Source organism: Mastigoproctus giganteus, chromosome 9 (assembly GCF_048544385.1).
Source record: "Mastigoproctus giganteus isolate SK-2022 chromosome 9, ASM4854438v1, whole genome shotgun sequence".
Classification (NCBI taxonomy): Eukaryota; Metazoa; Arthropoda; class Arachnida; order Uropygi; family Thelyphonidae; genus Mastigoproctus; species Mastigoproctus giganteus.
The window spans coordinates 122,657,655-122,674,992 of record NC_143583.1 but is presented as its reverse complement, the minus strand read 5'-3'; the positions used below and the strand labels follow the sequence as shown (position 1 = coordinate 122,674,992).

Sequence of the window (17,338 nt, the reverse complement as noted above, 5' to 3'; positions counted from 1 at the left end):
TTCATTTTGCCAAACCACATTGTATGAGCTTTTCGAAGACAATTATACCACTTGAGATCAATCTGGTTAGGAGTTAAAACAAACAGAAACCTAGACTTATATGATCACAGCAGCATGTTTTTTTGTTTGTTTTTTATTGTTTTTATTTATTTATTGGGATGCATTTCACTAATGTGATTTCCTTGCTAAATAAAATACTATTTTGTTTTATTATTATTATTTTTTTTATTTTGAAATAAATATTTTTGCTTGTTAAGGTATTTGGAGTTCTTCAGATTTTGAAATTCTCCAATGTTCATATAGATTTGACTTTGTGTTTAAAAAAAAAAATGTCAATTATAACAGAATGGGCTTCCTGCTCACTCGTAGTTCTCAGTGTCTTTTATCCCTCTGCTGAAGCAACTGATGATAGCTGCAACTATAAAATGTGCTATCTCTTCTAACCATACACTATAAACTTCAAAGATGGCTACTACATCATTAGAATCTACGATATTGGTCCATGAAAGTGCATCCACTTTTACTTTTCAGTGGATGCACTACCGGGCTATCAATCACTTTTTGAAAAGCTAAGGCAGTGATGCTCAGATTCTCTATTGCATTAATCCCCTTCCTCCCAGCTAAAAGAAATTCCTTTAGCTTTTGATAAGAATTGATGTATTTCATCGCATGGGTTAAACATTATGGCCGCTGTAGCCGAGTGGTCAATTGCGTGGGTGCATAAGTACACGTGCCTTGAGTGACCAAGGTTCAAGCCAATAACTGCTAAATACGGTGCTGTTTCTTGTATTCTGGCTATCTTCTAAACTCCCCTGACCATTTGGTCGTCCCGGAGTATAAACAGAAATATTTATTTATTTTTATTATTAGCTAAAACGTAAATTAATTTGCAAATGTAAACAAACGTCATTAAAGAGTGATAGTTTTAAAAACTTTAAAAATATCACTCAAAATGTTTCCAACGACTCTTTCAATCCTGTAGTTAGAGGCCTTTGGCCCACAGAATATGCATTTGAGCTGATACCCGCGTTTACTCCATTTGCATTCCCTGATGAAAATTATTCCTATATTTGATCAACCCGACAACAATCCTAGCTCAAACGTTATTAAAATGCTTGTCGAAGGATTTGTGAACATTGCGCCAAAACATCGGTCATCATGTTCATAAAATAGACCGCTCAGTGTGCGATGTAACGTAACTTTTTGCACTACTTTATTAACATCTCATGTGACTTAAGAATTTTGCATGTAGCGTACACGAGACATCTCGGTTCAGTTTTCCCGGTGGAGATGGATTTGTCTACATAAACTTGACTGATGAAAAGTTAAAATATGGTTTACCCGCAATGTTTTCTTCGGAACAGTTTCTTTCTTTTATAAAGATAAGAAAACCGTTAGTGTTTCGAAGTAAAGTGCATTCAGAAGAACATTTTTAGAAAGAAGAATGACATTACTAGTTGCAATATTATTTTTGCACTTAGAATGGTCCATCTTTTATTACAGATACAATTGCTGTTCAATGAAAGTTTTATTTGTAATGTCGTTATTGTAGCAATGTATATTCAAATCAATAGCGGATGGCTCTGCATTCGTCTGTATGTACATAAGAGAAGAAAACTAGTATATCATTCAGAAAATTAATCGTGATATTTGTATTACATATGTTCATAATGAGATTCAAATGTGTATTGTAATCAGATATTTTTGATAAACAACTGTTTTTCATTAAGAAGGTATTGTCCATTGTATAATGTTATATTTTCATTATGAAATATTATCATTAAATTAGAACTCTTTTGTCGTAAGAGAAATTCTTTGTTGTTGTAAAATTTTATGTTCACATTTGCTGACACTGCAGTGCTCTGCTGTTCAGAAAACGTTTTTTTTTTTTTTTGCCTAATTTATTCCCAGAGGTTACCAAAGGTGAATGAAAACTGTTTCAATTTTTTTTAAAGTTTCAAAAAAAAGTTTCAATTTTTTTTTAAGTTCGCAAAATACTGTACTAGAGAATGTTACAGTCTTATATGATGAAATTTCCAATTTTTGAAAAATTAAAACCAAAATTTATTGTCCTCACCTTTTTTCGAGGCAGCTAAAACCAGGAGGCTTCAGTATATAATGCATATTATTCGCTGCATGCATTCGGTCGATTTTCTTGTGTTGCTGGATAAAAATCCCAATTTTTTGGGAGTTAAAACTATGCAGCCCTCATTCTAGACTATTCAATTCGATCAGTGTAAAAAAGCCCATATAAATTTCTCCCATCTTTTCACATGGTGTGGAAGGACAGCAATCGTAACCACTGTGTTGCCTACGAGGGCCTTCAGAAGGGAGGACCCTCAAAAGAAATAACTTCATAGGGCTTATTTACTTTTCAGTCAATACAAGTACAGTATGTAATTTTTTCCCCTGCGTTGTCCATAAAAATTATTTTCAATTACTCGTGGCTGAAATACTATTATGGTAAGAAAACGTTCATTTTTGGTGCTATCATGTACAACGAAAACGTATCATACATTTCATATCGGTAGACAGATCAATATATAATTGCCTCAATATAATAATCGAATATAATATAATATCAGTCTAATTTCGATATTATAGCAATATAATATCGATCTCACTAATGATCATTCTCATGGTGCAAATGCTCGACAGGATTCTCGACATGAGCATGAACGAGTTCTCATAAGCGTGAAAAGCGCTTTCTTGTGAACATATACAACAACAACGACTGTAGAGATCAGAATGATTTATTTAACTCATTTGCCATATTAAAATTGCAATTTTAAAATGTAAGGATAGTTCCGCTATTCATTTTACAATGCTCTTCTTTAGCAAATATGCAATGGATTCCATTTTTATTGTCGATTATAAACTGGAACACCTTTCTTAATGACGCACTGTATTAGGTGACTATGGCAACCAAACTGATAAATTAAGTGTTCCCACCTGAAAAAGAAAGACATATTTAATAAGGAAATACACTGGATACTTTTTCTTTAAAATATAAATTTTGAGGATCCTGAAAGACTATATTAGTGAAAACGGTAGTATGGCTCGGCAACTTAGACAGTAGCCTGCAAAAATTCCAGGTTTGGATTTAGTCCATAGTTTTTTTTTGGGGCGGGGGGGGATATCAGCAGTAAGCTGAACCTAAGGAGATAAATATTGTTGTCATAGACTGCGATTGAGCCTAATGACACTGCTTTGAAAATATGTAGACCATATCCATGAGCGGTCTGAGATCTGTGAAGACTACCGTTTAAGATGACCAACTTTAGCTTGCTGTTAAATCTTTTCTTGGAAGAAACCACTTCTATCATATTCAGAGGCGAGAGACGATTAGCTTTGAGCAGTTTCATGTTAGAGGAATTTCTCAAATTTAAATAACAGAATGAATTCCCACATGCGAGTATATACTGATGTGACACGTGCAATGTCTACGAGCATATTCAAGGTCTATGTGAAATAGACTTTGAATGTGCTCGCTAAGCTTAATTTATACAGGGGTGGTCCAAAAAAATAATGCTAGTATTTCCATCGCTATACATTATGTACAGCGATGGGCATTCTAGCCAGCCATAAAAAAAAAAAAAAAAAAAGAAGATACACGAAAAGAAAATAGCCACAAAAAGTGAGACATAATCTGAATATATTTATTATTTAATAATTGACTTTCTAGTTTTTTTTTTTTTTTTCTTCTGTGCAGATGCAGTAATTATTAAGTAAAAATCTATTTGAGGCCCAGTCCAAATGGCCCTCATAGTTTCCCCTCCACCTCTCTGATCGGTCTCAATTGTATGCTGATTTCATTTAATATTACTCGCTGATATCCACGATTTTGCTGCCATTCAGTTCCAAATTACATGTTTGGATAATGTTCTGTACCATTCCAAACAGTTTTGAGATTACCATATCCAGACTTAAAACGTTATTAGTGAGATTATTTAGAGTTCGAGGGACAGGTGTGAAACGGTAAAATTAAATTTCTGTACAATTCAATTGCGTTCGCTTTCGGTTATTTCGCCCTGTTTTTTTTTTTTAAATCTGATCATCGTGTATAGATCTTACAAATCGATACTGGATGGTTAAATTAGAGTCGATTCAAAATTGGGATTAACTGTTCTAAGCCTGTTCCTTTTAATTTTTCTTTCCATGCGATTTTAAACCTTTTACCAAAGATGTGATATTGTGTGATAAAAATAGAAATTTTGCTAAACGCTGATGCTACCTACCAGTGGTTGAATTTGACAAATTGAGTTTAACAAGAAGAGCGCTTGGAACTTAATTTAGAAAGATAAGCTTATCAATAGGAAAGGCCAGAATAACTTTTCTAATTGACAAGCTTACCTTTCTAAATTTAGTGTCAAGCGCTCGACTTTTTAATAATGTTAAGATGATTGTCCATTACAAATTCTAGTACAGTCGTAATTAACCGTGGCTTAATTATCAGGACCAATATAATAATTTCAGGACCAATGACAAGGTGTTTGCATCTATTAGATAAACTTTTGTAAAAAAAAAAAAAAAATATATATATATATATATATATATATATATATACAGGGTAGTTAAAATTAAAGTATCCCTAGTAGAGGGCTCTGGAGCGAGTTCTAAGGCTTGTACTGAAGAGAAAATTGGACAACAGGCACACTAAAGAATGCGCTCGCCATTTATTGGGGAAAAAATTAATTACAAAATTGTCACTATATGGCGCTGTGTTTTTGTATTGCTGTGGCAATACAAATCACTTGAACAGCGCTACAATTGTTCAATGTGTCCTCCATATTGGTCAACAACAGTTTCCATTCGAAGAACAGCATTTTCTACAGCAGAACGTAACATGTCAACTGGAATAGCCGGCACATGACGTCTAATGCTGTCCTTCAGATCTGCCAGAGTTTGACATTCTTCTCGATGCACCTGATTCTTCAAAAAACCCCGGAACCAGAAGTCGCATTGGGTGAGGTCCGGTGATCGGGGTGGCCAAAATGTCTGGAAACAACGGTTGCCCAAATGCGACAGTTGTGCGTATTCACTTGTCCATTTAAGCAGAGGTGAGCTTCATCACTCCAAAGGATGTTCCATGGCCAAGTGATATCCACTGTCATTCGCGCCAGAATCTGAAGTGCGTATGTGAAACGAATATCTACATCACCATGCTTTAGCTACTGTAGCATGTGCATCTTGTAAGGATAGTACCGCAACACCTGACGCATTATTAGCCTTACAGTGGAATACGGCATGTCCACACCACGAGAAACAGATGGCACGCTTGCGCTACAACATGCAGATTGAGTTGATAAATCCAACAGCCATAGCCACATCTTTAACACGAGAGGAGTCCACTCATTTAATTAAGATGTCCTGTCGCTTCAAATTTCGCAATCATTTTGCGGACAGCACAAACAGTCATGGATCACTTCGGCCTTTCTCACGCCGGAATTCAGCAGCAATGCAACGTTGTTAGCATTGCTGCTGTAGTGCAGGCAAGCATCTACTGTATGATTTTGAAGAGACTGTTTTGCTTTTATACAGTACAGTAGAGCTGAGTAGTGGCGCTGTGGCAATAACTTACGATTACTCAAATAACGTAAGTTATTTGCATAATCGTAACTAAGATAGTTACGCGCATACAGTGACAAACTTTATAATAATTTTTTTTCCCAATAAATGGCGAGCTCATTCTTTATTGTACCTGTTGTCCAAATTTATCTTCAGTATGATCCTTAGAACTCACTCCAGAGCCCTCTACATAGGGATACTTTAATTTTAACAACCCTGTATATAAAATGTTGTTACTAAATACGAATATTAATGTTCAGTTTAATTAATAGGCCCTCGTGTTTGGTACAGTGGTTATAATCACTATTCTCCCACAACGAGCGGAAAAGGCCTAAGTTGTAACCTTGTCAATAATGCAAGGAATTTTTATGGGGTCACGTGTCTGAGTTCGTAGGTCTCAGATGAGGGTTGCATGGTTTTTGTCCTGGAAACTTTTTGGTTTTTCGTCCAGAAAACATCCGAAGCCAACCGAAGAATACACGCAACTATGGCTCCTAAAGTTAATAAACCTCATACAGAGAAGAAAAGAACAACATTAATGCTTAGTGACAAATTTGATATAATCCAAACTATTACATTAGGGTCACCGGGAAAGTTAATTCATATACCCATGTATATTGTGTCTGTAAATTTCGCGTGTTCTCTGCTCGATTTGCCTGTTTTTCTGGACGAAAAACTCCCGTTTTTGGGGAAAAAAACCTTGCTATCTACGCCTGAGACCCACTAACTCAGCCACGGAATGAAAGCCTATAAGAGTTCCTCGCGTCATTGACGAGATTCGACCCGGGCCTTTCCACCCGGTGTGGGGAGGACGGTGACGAAACACTGTGCTACCGCGCAGACTAAACTTAATATAATAAAGAAAATAGAACGGGGCGTAAGCCCCGTTCTATTTTCTTTATTATAGTGTGTTAATCGTAATTATAATTGTGTTAATCGTAAGCAGTGTGTTAATCACAGAATATAACATTGGATCGTCAACGTGTTTATATTTTTTTACGAGCAGTTAATAAAATTGAATTCTTAATCTCTCTATTTCTTATTTGGCCTCATTATTTCTGCATACAACTTTCTAAATAACGGAAAAATCGAAATAACGGCACCTTGAAACCCCAAAGGTGCCGTTATTCTGAAAGTCTACTGTACTGACTCTCTGCAGCCTTTGGCACATAACACACCACCATCAAGTTAATATTTTCCAGTTGGATAATCAGGTGGAGAGAGAGAGAGAGACTAAAATGTGATCAAATGATTTATGTACTTTACCTTGGAGCACGTATTATGACTATGTCAGCTACTTTCCCTATTTCCAGTGATCCGTGAGTTTTGGATTTACCCAAAGCTGCTGCAGAATTGATCGTAGCTGCCACTAAAGCTTCATCCAATGACATGTGGAACAAAGTACATGCCAAATACATGGTAATAGGCTGTAAGACACATGAACGTTATCGTTAAAAAAATTAAAACTCATTAAAATGTGCTTTTATCTGCAAGTAAGTGGGCCTTAAAATAATCAAAATTTAATTTCCAAATGTCGCAAACCCTGTTCAGTCAATTCAATTTATCACAGTTAAAATTTTCCGTTTGCAGACGTTAATGATAATCTATCAATAAAGAATTAGGACTTTGACTTTTCACTTCTTCAATATTACTAGGAAATCCAGCTGCACTCGTATCTGAATGTCTCATGAAGTTCACAATGCCACCATATCATGAAGGAAGTCAGCGGCAAGATTTTATAGATGTGGAATGACATCAGTGGGTTCCAGCTTTAAGAGGGAGTCTTCCATGTCGTTAAGTTGAACATTAAGTTAAAATTGGAGGAGAGGATTTTTAGGATCTCTCTTTTCAAGTAGAAAATCTACTGGAGGGGTCGCACCAGAAGGAAGAAGAGGAATAACCAAACAAAGAACTTGTGACATTGTAACAATTCGGTGTGGGTACATGAAGAAGCAAATGAAATGCTGGACATTGTTTAAATGACTATAAAGTAATTAGGGAAGGCTCTTAAGATGACAGGAGCAGTTGAAGAGGAAGTCATAACAACAGTTCTCTGTACTGAGCTTGCTTCCAATAATTCAAATAACTTCAGATCACTACTCTCTTTAAGTAACGGTCATTACTGGGAGAATGCGCTGGTCCCAAAGGAACTAGTTATTGTTGGTGACACTATTGTCAGGGAGATGGGGAATATATTGTGTAAAAAGGATAGATGGAATAGGACCAGGGTATGTCTGCCAGGGGCAAAAGTTGATGACGTTGTGAAGCATATATCATCTTTTAAGGGCACAAAGGGTGATATTGTTGTACACGTTGGCGCCAATGACATTAAGAGTAGGAGATCTGCAGATTTACTTAACGAGTATAGGTCAATGTTGCAAAAAAGTCGTGAGTTAGGGCTAAATTTGAAAGTGTCTGCAATTTTTCCCGGATACGATAGGAGGGAGTACATGATGAGAGCCTTGTCAATCAATTCGGCCCTGGAGGGATTGTGCAAGACTCAAGGGGTAGAATTTTTTTCAGCCTGGTCTGTGCTTGTTAACAGGAGAGACTGCTTGTACAGGGATGGGATACACTTAAATAGAAAGGATGCAATAATATTTGCTGATGCTATTGTGGCAGTGTTAGGTGGGTCGGAAAACTGTTAGCTTGTCGGGGGATTCACAGACTAAAAGGTTAAAAGTAGCCGCAGCCAGAGGTGAAAGTGATTCTTGCACTACTTCTATTAGAATAAGCAGTGGCCTGGAGCGAGGGGTGCTGGGGGTTTCAGGAACTGATGGCAGTCATCGTGAAACAGATGGGTATATGGGATGTGTTAGGGCAACTAAGAGTAAGAATAGATTCATGTTAGAAGTATAGTAAATAAATTTGATAAATTTGAAGTGTTGGTCAAGACATCAAAACCGGATATTGTTGGGATATCAGAGATGTGGTGTCACACTGATATTAAGAATATAGAATTGGAATTTGAGGAGTACAATGTGTACAGAAAGGATAGGAAGGGAAGAGGTGTCATGCTGTTAATTAAGAAAAACAAAAGAAGTGAATCCAGTTGATATAGATGAACATAAAATCAAAAGTGCACTGTTGAGTCAGTTTGGAGTGACATAAGCACTGCGAAAGCAAAAATAAGAATAGGAGGGTGGACTATGTATAAATATAGTGCAAATGCATCAGGAATACATAGCTATATCTGAATAAATCAGATTATTAATAAAACGGCATCGTTTTAAGTTATATCTCATATTGTGAATACCTTCACAACGAGTTGCCATGATATTGCACTACTTCGAATAAGTAACGCTTCACCTAAGGAGAAGACTAATGTTACTTATTCTCAAATGGATACCACCACCCAGACGGCACCGTCTGGGTGGTGGAAGAAGGGCCAAATAGCCCTGAAACGGTGCCGTCTGGGTGGTGGTATCCATTTGAGAATAAGTAACATTAGTCTTCTCCTTAGGTGAAGCGTTACTTATTCGAAGTAGTGCAATATCATGGCAACTCGTTGTGAAGGTATTCACAATATGAGATATAACTTAAAACGATGCCGTTTTATTAATAATCTGATTTATTCAGATATAGCTATGTATTCCTGATGCATTTGCACTATATTTATACATAGTCTAGACTCCTTCATAGCTTGAGGCTTATGCCCTAAACGCTTGAGTCTAAATATATGATACACCATCAGGCATCTCTCATATTGTGGAGTTATACTTCATAACTGTTTTGCCATCATTGCATCACTCGGGTACCTACCCACCCACCGAAGAAGGGCCAAATAGCCCTGAAACGGTGCTGCTAGGGGGAGCTTGGTGATGTCCGGAGTTTCCGAGAATAGGTAACAACAGCCTTCTCCACTGGGGAAGCGTTGCCTATTCGAGGAGTTTATGAGTTTTTGAGTGGTGTGAGTTGAAGGAGTTACTGTCCCTTTCATTCTTCTACACTGTTTCTTTTCCTCTTCCACTCCTACTATAACTTTCCCTCTACCTTTTTTGCTTTTCTAAGTCTAATAGGGACAAGTGGATATTCGAGTAGATATTCACATACATACATCAAATAGCCCTGAAACGGTGCCGTCTGGGTGGTGGTATCCATTTGAGAATAAGTAACATTAGTCTTCTCCTTAGGTGAAGCGTTACTTATTCGAAGTAGTGCAATATCATGGCAACTCGTTGTGAAGGTATTCACAATATGAGATATAACTTAAAACGATGCCGTTTTATTAATAATCTGATTTATTCAGATATAGCTATGTATTCCTGATGCATTTGCACTATATTTATACATAGTCTAGACTCCTTCATAGCTTGAGGCTTATGCCCTAAACGCTTGAGTCTAAATAGGAGGGTGTTATAGGCCTAATGACTCGAATGAGTACAATGAACAATTGTACAGAGAAATAGAGTGGGCTAGTAAATCAGAATGTCGTATAATGGGGGATTTTAACTGCCCAGATATTGACTGGAACTTGTGGATGGTCACTCGCACACTAGTAAGACTTTTGTGGATTTATTAGATGATTGTTTTCTGCAGCAGCAGCATGTTCGAGAGGCAACCAGAGGGAGTAATACTCTTGATCTGGTAATCAGCAGTGATCATTCGTGTATTAACAATTTGCAGATAAAGGAACCACTAGGTGGCAGTGATCACAGTTTAGTGATGTGGGATTTACTTAAAGATATAATTACCATCAGAGGTAAAGGAAAGGGATTTTGCATCCGTAAAGGTGACTACAGTGGTCTCAGACAGTTTTTAAATTTTGTACAATGGGATCAACCGATGATGTTACCAACAGCAAATTCTAGGTGGGAAGCATTTAAGGAATTAATCGTGGAAGCTACTGAACGTTTCATACCTATTAAGAAATATTGTTCAAGGTTTAGGCCTAAATGGTTATCAAATGAACTAATGAGACCCGTGGCAGAGAAGAAAAATGCATGGGATGCATATAAATTATCAAGCAACTCAGAAGTCTTTGCCAGATATAAGCTGGTCTGTAATCAAGTCACAAAGGAGGTTAGGCAGGCGAAGGCAGATTACCAGAAATCTTTGGCAAAGGATGCTAAGAAAAACATCAAGGATTTTTTTACTTATATAAACTCTAAAAGGATGGGGATGAATCTGATTGGTCCATTGGATATCGATGGTTCGACTGTTGATGATCTGCTCAGATAGCAAACAAACTGAATGAGTATTTTGCATTTATTATTATTATTATTATTATTATTATAATTAGCCATATGGTACAAGGAAGCCTGCGGCTTTTGCTGCACCAGCCAAAAAAAAAAAAAAATTCTGAGTTACCCCTGAGAGAGAGAGAGAGAGAGAGAGAATATTCATACACGAGGAGTTATTAAGGTTTGATAATACCAGAAGGTTATCAAATTGTAGCAGGGTGCTTAATGATTTTATAATAACCGAGAACAAAGTGGAGAAAAAATTGTTGAAGTTAAACATAAGAAAGGCACCTGGGGTGGATGGGATCTATCTAGTTATATTAAAGGAGGCGGCAAAGGAAGTAAGCAAACACTTAGCCATAATTATGAGGGCATCCTTGGACTCAAGGGAGGTCCCCATGGACTGGAGATGTGCAAATGTATCCCCAATTCACAAAGGGAGATCGAAGGGTGACACGAGTAATTACAGACCAGTTAGTTTAACTTCTGTTCCGGGTAAAATAATGGAGTCACTGGTTAAAGATGCATTGCAGGATCATCTAGACAAGACTGCAGCAATAATTCAGACACATCATGGGTTTGTTAAGGGAAAGTCTTGTCTGACAAATTTGATAGGATATTATGATGTGGTTACAAAGGAACTGGATGCAAAAAATAATTTTGATACCATATACTTGAATTTCAGGAAAGCTTTTGACACTGTTGCGCATGGAAGACTACTGTTCAAATTGGAGCAGAATGGTATTAAGGGTAAGTTGCTAGAATGGATAAAAGGATGGTTGAGTGGGAGAAGACAGATAGAGTGTGGTAATCAATGGGTGCTGCTCTTCGTGGACTAATGTTATTAGTGGAGTCCCAAAGGGTTCGGTGTTGGGTCCTCTGTTGTTTTGTATATTTATCAATAATATTGATGAAGGTATATCAAGCTTAGCGTCAAAGTTTGCAGATGATACAAAGGTTGGCAGGGTTGTTAATGACAGTAATGGCAGTGTGCTACTGCAACAGGATCTAGAAAATTTGAGCAGATGGGCTAAGAAGTGGCAACTGAAGTTTAACCTTGACAAATGCAAAGTACTGCATATGGGTAGAAGTAACCCCAGAGAAACGTACCAACTGTGTGGTACTACACTTAAGGTGGTAGGAAATGAAAAAGACCTGGAAGTAATTGTGCAATCAGATATGAAGTTTTCTGAGCAATGCAGACACGCTGCCAGGGCAGGTCATGGGGTTTTGTCAATGATATACAGGAATTTTGCTAGCAGGGAAAAGGAGGTGATTGTCCCTCTGTATAAGGCAATGGTCAGGCCACGCCTTGTGTACTGCGTACAGGTCTGGAGGCCTCATTTTAGGAAGGATGTAGATTTTTTCCACTGCCTGTGAAGATACTGTTTGTTGTGGAAACTGCACGCTAGATCTTTGGTCCACCAAGCTCTAGTTCTTGGTGGACCAAAGATCTAGCGTGCAGTTTCCACAACAAACAGTATCTTCACAGGCAGTGGAAAATCTCTGGCACAACCCAAGATCGAATCCTATACTCCAGAGCAAGAGCTATGTTCAACAGACTCAAGGCATCAGCATTAAAGAGATACACTGATGCTACCTTGTCTAAAGGAAAAGCGCCATATTCATCAAGACACAGTCGCATTAATTCAAATCTTGATCTAGATAACTGGATGGACTACATTTCAAGATTCAATACCAATTCCGCCTCTGCTGAAATTCCTCTCCCAAACTTCCAGTTTGCTCCTACTGATGACCTTTCCATAATTTCCATCACAAGACAGCAACTGATATATGCTATTAACTCCCTGCGACCATCTAGTACCGCAGGCCGTGATAAGATACCTCATTTCATAATTAAATGCCTTAGCCCCTATATTCTAGATGCATTACTCTCAATCTACAACTCTATTCTTTCCACACGAGTTTTCCCTGCTCAGTGGAATGAATACTCTGTGAGGCTACTGCCTAAGGTTAAAGCACCAACAAGCCTAAAAGATTTCAGACCAATCTCAACTTCTTCCACCCTCCTCAAACTTCTAGAAAAGGTACTCCTTCCGGCATTAAACAAACAGTTGATGCCACAGAAGCCGAAACAGTTCCATTTCGCAGTTGAAAATAGATCCACCATAACAAACCTCATGGCCGCACAGACATCAATTCTTCAAGCCTTCGAAACTAAATCTGAATTAGCTATAGTGTACGCTGACATTGAAGCTGCTTTTGACAGCCTAGACGTCACAGCCCTTCTCAGACTCCTGCAATTCTTCTTCAGGATTAATGGAGACCTACTAGCTTTCCTCACCGCCTTATTGAAAAATAGAAGTGTCCACCTCACTTTGAAGAAAACCCACTTTACAAGAAAAATTAATGCAGGAGTCCCTCAAGGTGGTGTCCTGTCTGGCCTTCTCTTCTCAGCGATTCTGATTCCTTTCATGAGTCATCGTGATGATGCTCTAATATATGCCGACGATATAAAGTTTCTTACCTTGATCCCACCGTCTGCAAACCCAATGGAAATTACGTCTTCCATCACAGAGAACTTGACCACTCTTTCAACTTACTTGAAGATGTTTGGATTAAACCTTAACCCGTCAAAATCTGCAATAATGACTTACTCATTGAAACAGCAACCAACAATAATTCAACCTTCAGTTTTAGGTACTCTAATTCCAGTGGTTACCTGCCATAAAGATCTCGGGGTATATTTTGATCCGAAGCTGAAATTTAATGATCACACAGAATACCTCCAGAAGCGTTTTAACACCCTACGCTGGAGCGCGAAACAACACTTACTTCATTCCAACGATGCCGCAACCACTACCAGATATCTTCAAGCCACTGTTTATCCGGCTATTTTATATGCTGCTGAAATTTGGGCATCTGCGTCGCCTTCACTTCAAAAACCGGTGTTCTCGTGTGAATACTGGACCCTGAAATGGGCCACAATTATAAGCATCGCCGACCCCCTCAATTGAGAACAACTGACATGGCTGAGCAGCTAAATGTACCCAGGATCCCGAGGTTAATTGACAGCAGGCGTTTAATGACTTCAGTAAAAATGTACACAGGAGTAATAAACGCCCCAAACATCTGGGATTTCTGTCAGTGGCACAATCCTACGCCATCATTGAGGTGAGAGCCCACACTAATCCTCAAATACAACCGGTTGAAACTGTGTAGTCGGTTCCTACCTGCCCAGGCACTCCCCAAAATTCAGGCACTGCTCCGTCTTGGAGTCGACCTTCAGAAATTAGCTACCGACTACAAATACCGTCACATGCTCCTTGAGTGGATTCCATCTGTGGAACTGGGGTAATTTCCTCCATATGACGTTTAGTCCTCATTTTTCATTATTACAATTTACATGTTTGTAACTCATAATTTACATGTTTGTAACTCTTAATTTCCATGTAACGGTAATTTTTTTCCTTTTTGCCAATTAATTTCATTTATAATTTCATTTATAATGTAAAACTCCTGGCCATGTCGCCGTGTTGAGTATTATTGTCTCTAGTACATGTCCTGTACTTATTAGCAATAAAGAATTTATTTGTTTGAGCGTGTATAAGTGAGGTGTATAAGCCCTGAATGGGTTGAGCACGCTGAATTTTGATTGGATTCTTCCACTAGTCCAGATTACGAACCCAAAGGGCATAAATTCAAATTGAGGAAAGAGAGATGTAGAATAGATGTGCGGAAATTTGCCTTTAGCCAGCGGGTGGTTAATTGCTGGAACAAACTTCCATCTGTCGTTGTGCAAGTTGATAGGTTAAATAAATTTAAGGAGGAACTGAACAAACATTTAGAGAAATTGTTTTGTAAAATTTTTTTTTTTTTTTTTTTTGGCTGATGCTGCATAAGCTCATACACGTTTTCTTGCATCACATGCCACTACTACCACTACATCCGCCGTCACACGATCACCAAAGGTTTGCCACTCCCGAACACTGCTTCAAACCATGGAATTCTCCAGATAATAATACCATCCGATATGATCCTCATAAGGACCTCATCACACGATATTCATCATTTGATCCAGTCAAGTACATGTCATGATTTTTACATTCAGGTGCTTTGCCAATCGCGGTTTTGCTTATTTGTTAGTGGATAAGCAAAATACTTATTTTCAAGCTAGTTGACAAGCTGAATTAAAACATTTCAAATATCAATAATGTAAACATTTATTACCTTATATTTTCATTAAAACACCAAATAATTCTTCTATGTTGTAATTTCTGCTAAATTTAAAAAGAAAACATATACGAGTGGTTTTGAAAGGTCTCGTAAAGCTTTGGAGCATGTTCTAATGCGCATATGAATTGGGGGGGGGGGGGGGGGGGTTCATGTGGATATAGGCCTGAAAACGCTTACCTTCCGAGTTATAGCCTGTTTTCTTTCCTTTCTCATAGAGTGTAAATTTATAAATACTGTTTAATATCTCGGAAATAAATTTTTGAGACATGTTTCCAGGACCTTTTTCTTATTTTTAGCTGTAGAATATGCTTTTACATTTGTTACATGCAATTTTGAAAACGCATATTTTCGAAGGGAATTTTTTGTTTGGCTACAGGAACAGTCGGCGATTAGACCAGTTTAGTTTTCATTTCTAATTGTGTTACGGAAGCAACCCATTAGCGGAAGTGGTTCTCCTGCTAAGTTAAGGCATTCGGGAAAAAAAAAAAAAAAAATCGTTAAGTTAGATAAATTAAAAAGTGGGCATAATACTTCCTGAACTGGTGTTATTCGTATTGGCATAAACGAATCAACCATTCGTTATCAAAAAGGAGGAGGATAAAATCAGGACAAGTGTTCGCTCTTCTGAATTTTCTCGCATTAATGTTGCGTGCGTTAATTTGTCATGATGTCTTTTTTTGGATTAATGGTAAGTTAAATATACTCGCAGTATAGTATTTTTATACACAGTCACAATAACTGTACTCCGATTTTTATCTATTTTTAATGTTTATGGGCTATTCACAAGTTATGTAAAGTGGTTTTCTAACTTATTGAACTTCTTGAATTTTTTTTTTAATGTTCTTCTTGTTGAACTTCTTGAACTTCCCCTGTATGTTCAAGGAGTTCAAAAATTCACTGCAAAAGCTTTAACTTTCCTTTCCTAGTTATTACTCCAAATGAATTCATATTTAGCATTTTCTGAAAAATCTCATTACATAACATTCGTGCGGGCACCCTCCCAACAGGAACACATCTTAACATCTTACTTACTCTCTTTCCCTCTTTGAGTTACATAATTTATGAATTAGACATCATTTTTGCATTTTCTGGAATGCCGGAAATGTAATCCTCAATTTGCTCTTTCCTGCCTTTATAGAGAAGGTTTTTGGATCAAGGGATGTGTGCCCAAAGAAAGTTTTTTCCATAATCAAAATTATTCACTGAATCATTGAGTTTTGTAGTTCTAATTTCGTTATTCCCAATCTGAGTTGGATTATAAACCTTCTGAAGTTACGAATAATTTCGAGTTTTGCAGTATAGTACATTGCATAAATAAGTGTGTTGTTTCAGACAGCAGTTAAACTTACCATAGATGTACAAAATGCATTCGGGTTGAAGTCAGTTCCTAGAGCCACTGCAACCCCTGCTTCAATCATCTTTCTCGCTGGAGGGGGTCGAAGCCTCAGTACGTGTGCTGTAGTCGGTAGAAGAACGCCAATAGTTCCCACTTCTGCCATTGCTTTGATTCCATTGTTACTAACCTCTTCCAAATGAGAAATGGCTTCTGCGTTCAATTCGGCCCCCATCTTAAGGAAATTAAAAACTTTTTTAGCCACCAGTACTAAGATTGTGAGATCTCAAGCTATAAATTTTGAAAAAGGCTACATGATATTTTATTAATTAAAAAAAGTAAGGGAATAATACATAATACTTTTAATGCATGCAAATCGTTGATTTCTTGAGCCATTTTTTAAATTTTATTATTATTGAGTAAATAGCACTTGGCATAAGGAATTTACTAATTATGTTTATTATTTTATCTGTATAAGGCTGATATATGTTTCTGAGTTAATCTAGTTTTAGAAATATATGTAAATCAGCTGTGTCTTCGCAGTGGGACTTTGATCTCAGAATTACTAAGAAGACCTACCTCTGCAGCTCCAATAGGATGAAGTTCATCTCCGTGAAAATTTAATCTTAGTCCAAGTTGCCTTCCTGCCTTCAATATAAGACGACTCTGATCCACATCGAAAATTCCTTCCTCACAAAAAACGTCAATGCTCTCAACAGAAACTTTTCCATCGTCCATTAGTTGCTTGAGCTTTGGCAGCTGATCCTGTATTATTGCTTCAGTGGCTTCTTTGGACGTCAGTCCCCTAAGCAAGAAAAAAAGGATTGAAACGTTCAAAAAACTTTCAGCTATTTCTGATAATGAAATCAGTAACGCTCTGTATATCTGAGGTGTAGAAAGCCGGAAGTCATGGAAATCTTAATTTACTATTTAGTGTTTGAAACAGCTTCTAAAATAACACTTCTCTGCGTTAACTTTTGCGGTCAACCGTCAGGGACTCTATGGTCTCTCCAGTGAGGGTGACAGAGCTCGGGCATGCGCTTTAGAAACGACTACA

At 37.5% G+C, this 17,338-nt stretch overlaps 1 protein-coding gene across 1 annotated transcript in view; it reads right to left on the bottom strand.

Moving 5' to 3' along the window:
* Window positions 1-2,861: 2,861 nt before the first annotated feature.
* LOC150080694 (putative imidazolonepropionase) overlaps window positions 2,862-17,338 on the bottom strand; it is a 52,745-nt gene continuing 38,268 nt past the window's right edge. Inside the window, exons 5-8 of the mRNA XM_090381512.1 lie at window positions 16,861-17,086; window positions 16,298-16,516; window positions 6,835-6,995; window positions 2,862-2,952 (exon numbers count right to left, since the gene is read on the bottom strand). Coding sequence (XP_090237638.1) covers window positions 2,862-2,952; window positions 6,835-6,995; window positions 16,298-16,516; window positions 16,861-17,086 — 697 coding nt within the window. The remainder of the gene's footprint in view (window positions 2,953-6,834; window positions 6,996-16,297; window positions 16,517-16,860; window positions 17,087-17,338) is intronic.